At 43.3% G+C, this 7,107-nt stretch overlaps 1 protein-coding gene across 5 annotated transcripts in view; it reads left to right on the forward strand.

The window, feature by feature from the left end:
• The window catches only part of LOC106587750 (TP53-binding protein 1), a 39,186-nt gene that overhangs the window by 31,626 nt on the left and 453 nt on the right, over positions 1–7,107 (forward strand). For 4 of the 5 annotated variants that reach the window (XM_045708993.1, XM_045708994.1, XM_045708995.1 and 1 more), the window contains 4 exons: positions 1,747–1,935; positions 2,617–2,711; positions 4,701–4,897; positions 6,630–6,766. In XM_045708993.1, coding sequence (XP_045564949.1) covers positions 1,747–1,935; positions 2,617–2,711; positions 4,701–4,897; positions 6,630–6,766 — 618 coding nt within the window. Of the gene's footprint in view, positions 1–1,746; positions 1,936–2,616; positions 2,712–4,700; positions 4,898–6,299; positions 6,602–6,629; positions 6,767–7,107 lie in introns of those variants that run through there. The other variant, XM_045708996.1, reaches the window with a different exon arrangement.

A 7,107-nucleotide genomic window follows, 5' to 3' on the forward strand; every position in this document is an offset into this window, starting at 1 on the left:
CACAGCCCTAACCTCAACCCCAACCCCAGTCTTTTTAATACTAAGCCACAGCCCTAACCTCAACCTCAACCCCAGTCTTTTTAACACTAAGCCACAGCCCTCACCTCAACCTCAACCCCAGTCTTTTTAACACTAAGCCACAGCCCTCACCTCAACCCCAACCCCAGTCTTTTTAACACTAAGCCACAGCCCTAACCTCAACCCGTCTTTTTAACATTAAGTCACAGCCCTAACCTCAACCCCAGTCTTTTTAACACTAAGTCACAGCCCTAACCTCAACCCGTCTTTTTAACATTAAGCCACAGCCCTAACCTCAACCCGTCTTTTTAACACTAAGTCACAGCCCTAACCTCAACCCGTCTTTTTAACATTAAGTCACAGCCCTAACCCCAACCCCAGTCTTTTTAATACTAAGCCACAGCCCTAACCTCAACCTCAGAGCATAGATCACTGAGCAAACCACACAGACCTGACCCCAGAACAGTGGACTGAGAGCCCTTGGTGATGGTTTGGATAGGTGGAGGCATTTTATACATTCTAGAAATGTATTTCTATATTGATTAACATAATTGGTCTCAGTGGGGTGCAGAATTTTTAGACTGCTGCAATGTACATTTTAACTATTAATACAATTGGTTTTAGTCAGTATTGGTAGTTTTTAATTCTGAATGTAATTATGAACTATAAGAGCAGGGCACACATTGAAATTGTAATGTTTTTTTTAACACAAACATTTTTTAATAAAGATTTGGATATTTGAAATGACTTTCTGTAAAGAGTATTCTTAGTATTGCTAGCTCTCTATAGAGATTACAGTATATAACCAGTCATAAAGCCGTTGAGTTTGTATTCAGACCCACATACATTTTTGACTGCCACAGTGCACTGCAACCACCACCCTCCTTATAATATACTAATATATGCCATTTAGCAGACGCTTTTATCCAAAGCCACTTAGTCGTGCGTGCATACTGCATACATTTTACGTACGGGGTGGCAGGTAGCCTGGTGGTTAGAGTGTTGGACTAGTAACCGAAAGGTTGCAAGATCGAATCCCTGAGCTGACAAGGTAAAAAATATGTCGTTCTGCCCATGAACAAGGCAGTTAACCCGCTGTTCCTAGGCCGTCATTGTAAATAAGAATTTGTTATTAACTGACTTTCCTAGTTAAATAAAAGGTCAAATAAAAATCTCAATATTTTTAAAACGGGTGGTCCTGGGAATTGAAACCACTATCCTGGCGTTGCAAGTGCCATGCTTTACCAACGGAGCGACAGAGGACCTTAGGCTGAGTTGGTATGTGAATAACTACTAATAGACTTGGTGTTGGTCCACATGTGTGAAGGAAACAGGTAAAGGTGTGTTTTTATATTATCCACTGGATATTTGCTTAGAGGGGTGTCTTTCCATAAACCTTTCACCCCTTTGAACCACGCATGGATCCCAAAAACTTGTTTTGAGTGACGGCAGACAATGTTTCATGACATTGAGAGAAGTGTCAAGTCAAACCTGTTTTCCTGTAGTTGTTTGAAGGGCTGAACCTCATGTTTTACTGCACCGGTGGTGTTTGTGTTCTTCCTCAGTCTGTTATGAAGCTCTTTTTCTTCATAGACCTTTTCTTTCTTGAAATACACAATTCCAGCTGTTTCATTGATGGTTTCTAATTTCTGCTGTCTCTATTTCTCTCTCTCTGTGTATGTGTCTCTGATTGGGTGTCTGTATGTGTCCATCCATTTCTCTCCACAGGTCAGCGGGTTGGTGTGTGTAACACCTCAGGCAGTGGCACCGACCTGCCCTGGGACCATAGTGACCTGGCGGAGACTCACGGCCCGCTGCCCCAGAGTGCATCTCTCTTCCTGGGCTTTGCCTTCATGCTGACCGCATCATCAGAGAGCGACCGCCAGACCAACCAGCCAATAAGCGATGGCGAGGAGGGTGAGAAGGCTATGGCCCAATCCCAAATCTACCCCTAAACCCTACGTCCTTGTGGAGATGGTAGAGGATTTGATTGGTATAGGCCAGATGGAGTTTCACCATATTGCTTATCAGAGGACAGGGTGGAGGTACAGTACTATCAAATTGCAAACACCTCTCAAATCCAGTCAGATCTCCACGTGCATAGGGTCTAGGGGTCAATTCTGGATGGGACCCTTGTGTAGTCCCAGACAGTGGAACACCCCTTAAAGGGATAGTTCATTCCAGTTTTCAAATGATACATTGTCTTTTGGGGGTGCACAACATTGAAATCTTTGCCTTTTTGGGGGAGCCCCACATTTACATTTTAATTATTATGGGGTCTCTAATTTGTTGTCCATTCCAATATTAAAGTTTGACAGATATTCATAAATCGGCGGAATCCTAACTTTGAGACTTTGGTGTTAATAATTAATTGATGTCAATGGGAAACTTGCAAGAAAAAATGTACCGAGCGTGTGGATCTCAAGTAAGAATTCTGCCCAGGAATCTGGTTAGGCAAAGGTCTTCCACAGTGGTCTGTGCAGCCTCAATGAAATGTATTTAATTAATTTAAGACACACCGACATCTTTTTTTGTTTATCTAAATATCTCTCTATGATTGTGTATGTTATGTTTTATGTTGTCCTTTCCCTCCAATAGAGTATGTGCAGACGGCCCCCTATCACAAACGCTACACTGAGACCCAGCTGGAGGCCGGAGCAGGCTTCATCCTCCACGACTTCAATGAGGAACAGGTGACATGGAACACCCATAGAGATAGAATTACTAGACGGGACAAAGCCTCTCATTTCACTGCAATTCTATTTCTATGAGCACACTTCTACAGCCATGTCAGTTCTCATGGGATATGGAGAGAGAAGCGACAGTAGGGAGGCATTACTTTATGTAGGCACACTACATCCTCTGCACCTACAGTTGAAGTTGGAAGTTTACATATACTTAGGTTGGAGTCATTAAAACTTGTTTTTCAACCACACCACAAATTTCTTGTTAACAAACTATAGTTTTGGCAAATCGGTTAGGACATCGACTTTGTGCATGACACAAGTCATTTTTCCAACAATTGTTTACAGACAAATTATTTCACTTATTCACTGTATCACAATTCCAGTGGTCAGAAGTTTACATACACTAAGTTGACTGTGCATTTAAACTGCTTGGAAAATTCCAGAAAATTATGTCATGGCTTTAGAAGCTTTTTATAGGCTAATTGACATACTTTGAGTCAATTGGAGGTGTACCTGTGGATGTATTTCAAGGCCTACCTTCAAACTCAGTGCCTCTTTGCTTGACATCATGGGAAAATCAAAAGAAATCAGCCAAGACCTCAGAAGAAAAAAAATTGTAGACCACAAATCTGGTTCATCCTTGGGAGCAATTTCTGCCTGAAGGTACCACGTTCATCTGTACAAACAATAGTTCGCAAGTATAAACACCATGGGACCACGCAGCCGTCATACCGCTCAGGAAGGAGATGTGTTCTGTCTTCTAGAGATGAACGTACTTTGGTGAGAAAAGTGCAAATCAATCCCAGAACAACAGCAAAGGACCTTGTGAAGATGCTGGAGGAAACAGGTACAAAAGTATCTATATCCACAATAAAACGAGCCCTATATCGACATAACCTGAAAGGCCGCTCAGCAAGGAAGAATGACTGGCCTCCCTGTGGCTCAGTTGGTAGAGTTGGTAGAGCATGGTGTTTGCAACGCCAGGGTTGTGGGTTCGATTCCCATGGGGGGCCAGTACAAAAAAATATATATATATATATATATATGCATGAAATGTATGCATTCACTACTTACTGTAAGTCACTCTGGATAAGAGCATCTGCTAAATGACTAAAATGTAAATGTAAAAATGAAGAAGCCACTGCTCCAAAACTGCCATTAAAAAAGCCAGACTACGGTTTGCAACTGCATATGGGGACAAAGATTGTACTTTTTTAAGAAATGTCCTCTGGTCTGATGACACAAAAATATAACTGTTTGGTCATAATGACCATTGTTATGTTTGGAGGAAAAAGGGGGAGGCTTGCAAGCCGAAGAACACCATCCCAACCGTGAAGCACGGGGGTGGCAGGATCATGTTGTGGGGGTGCTTTGCTGCAGGAGGGACTGGTGCACTTCACAAAATAGATGGCAACATGAGGAAGGAAAATGATGTGGATATATTGAAGCAACATCAAGACATCAGTCAGGAAGTTAAAGCTTGGTCTCAAATAGGTCTTTCAAATGCTTGGGGTCATTGTCCATACTTCCAAAGTTGTGGCAAAATGGCTTAAGGACAACAAAGTCAAGGTATTGGAGTGGCCATCACAAAGCCTTGACCTCAATCCTATAGAAAATGTGTGGGCGGAACTGTAAAAGAGCGTGCGGGAAAGGAGGCCTACAAACCTGACTCAGTTACACCAGCTCTGTCAGGAGGAATGGGCCCTCTACTATTATTCTGACATTTCACATTCTTAAAATAAAGTGGTGATCCTAACTGACCTAAGACAGGGATTTTTTACTAGGATTAAATGTCAGGAATTGTGAAAAACTGAGTTAAATGTATTTGGCTAAGGTGTATGTAAACTTCTGACTTGAACTGTATATGTCACAGGAGGTAGTGCACTTGCTCTGTAAACAAAGGGTCCCTGGTTCAAGTTCCATTTCAGCAGTTCATTCAATTTCTAATATTGCCCATCCTGAAGTGTCCCCTCTTGTGATTCCCTTCCTCCGCAGTGCAAGGCGGCCTATCAGAGCCTGCTGATCACCGACCAGCATAGCCGAACCAGGAAGTACCTGCTGTGTGTGGCCAGTGGCGTGCCGTGTGTGTCTCACATCTGGGTGAGGGACTGTTGCAAGGAGGGCAAGCTGCTCAACTACAGGAACTACCTGCTGCCCGCCGGAGTGGGCCCTGACGAGCGCATAGTGGAATGGTGGGGATTGTAGTTGTTTATATCCAAAAATTGTCAGACTACACCTGTCCCTATCATATCCACCTCTACGCAGACGACACCATTCTGTATACTTCTGGCCCTTCTTTGGACACTGTGTTAACTACCATCCAGACGAGCTTCAATGCCATACAACACTCCTTCCGTGGCCTCCAACTGCTCTTAAATGCAAGTAAAGCTAAATGCATGCTCTTCAACCGATCGCTGCCTGCACCTGCTCGCCCGTCCAGCATCACTGCTCTGGACGGTTCTGACTTAGAATATGTGGACAACTACAAATACTTAGGTGCCTGGTTAGACTGTAAGCTCTCCTACCAGGCTCACATCAAACATCTCCAATCCAAAATTAAATCTAGAATTGGCTTCCTATTTCGCAACAAAACATCCTTCACTCATGCTGCCAAACATACCCTCGTAAAACTGACCATCCTACCGATCCTCGACTTCGGTGATGTCATTTACAAAATAGCCTCCAATACCCTACTCAACAAACTGGATGCAGTCTATCACAGTGCCATCCGTTTTGTCACCAAAGCCCCATATACTACCCACCACTGCGACCTGTACGCTCTCGTTGGCTGGCCTTCGCTTCATAATCGTCGCCAAACACATTGGCTCCAGGTCATCTACAAGACCCTGCTAGGTAAAGTCCCCCCTTATCTCCGCTCACTGGTCACCATAGCAGCACCCACCTGTAGCACGCGCTCCAGCAGGTATACCTCTCTGGTCACCCCTAAAGTCAACTCCTTTGGTCGTCTCTCCTTCCAGTTCTCTGCTGCCAATGACTGGAACAAACTATAAAAATCTCTGAAACTGGAAACACTTATCTCCCTCACTAGCTTTAAGCACCAGCTGTCAGAGCAGCTCACAGATCACTGCACCTGTACATAGCCCATCTATAATTTAGCCCAAACAACTACCTCTTCCCCTACTGTATTTATTTATTTATTTAGCTCCTTTGCACCCCATTATTTCTACTTTGCACTTTCTTCCACTACAAATCTACCATTCCAGTGTTTTACTTGCTATATTGTATTTACTTTGCCACCATGGCCTGTTTTGCCTTTACCTCCCTTATTTTTCTACTGTATTATTGACTGTATGTTTGTTTTACTCCATGTGTAACTCTGTGTTGTTGTATGTGTCGAACTGCTTTGCTTTATCTTGGCCAGGTCGCAATTGTAAATGAGAACTTGTTCTCAACTTGCCTACCTGGTTAAATAAAGGTGAAATAAAAAAATATATAGGAATATTAATGCAGGCACTTTAAGTCGGCCCTCTCAACTGATACAAATGTAAACACTGGTAGTCTACTATTATAATGGCATCCACAGTATCAAACACATTTTATAAAACCCTTTTAACAACAGCAGTTGTCACAAAGTGCTTTACAGATACCCAGCCTAAAACCCCTAAGAGCAAGCAATGCACAAGCACAGTGGCTAGGAAAAACTCCCTTGAAAGACAGGAACCTATGAAGAAACCAGGCTCTGAGGGGTGGCCAGTCCTCTTCTGGATGTACCAGGTTGAGATCTTAAGAGTACTTGTGCCAGATGTTGAACCGTTCCTAGATGACCAGCAGGTCAAAACAAATAACCACAGTGGCTATAGAGCAACAACAGTCATGCATTCAAAGTGAACAAAACACTTCAAGAATGAATATGGTCCTGGTGCTGAGGGGAATGCATTGAGTGCTTTTGTTTATTTTGATCAGGCATCCGCGCTGCAGCCCGTTTAAGGCCCTGCGGGTCCTGTTGGTATTTGAGGAGCCGGCGGAGCTGTGGTCTGAGCTGCTGATGATGAGTGGAGCTTCCTCTGTGAGACAGCACCAAGCAGAAAAGGACAGCTCTGGTACGTACAGTACAATACATGATCTAGCACTGTGCTTGAAAATGAACTATCAAAACAAACATGTTGGTGTGTCTGTATGGTAACACCCCTAACACTTATTAACCCTGAAGGTCACGGGTTCAATCCACCTTTTCCCCTCGGTTTGTGTTCTACATCCCCCCTCTGTTTGTTACATTATTGTCAAGCTAATGTTTCTAATCTTGATCCCTACGCAACAAGTAGTTCAAGATGATCACTAGGTAACATTCTAGAGTAAAAGCCAAAAAGATGACCATTGAGTAGAGACAAATGCATGTTCTGGATGTCTGCTTTCATAATGTGTCTTATGTTTGCGTTAACAG

This window comes from Salmo salar, chromosome ssa26 (assembly GCF_905237065.1).
Source record: "Salmo salar chromosome ssa26, Ssal_v3.1, whole genome shotgun sequence".
Lineage (NCBI taxonomy): Eukaryota > Metazoa > Chordata > Actinopteri > Salmoniformes > Salmonidae > Salmo > Salmo salar.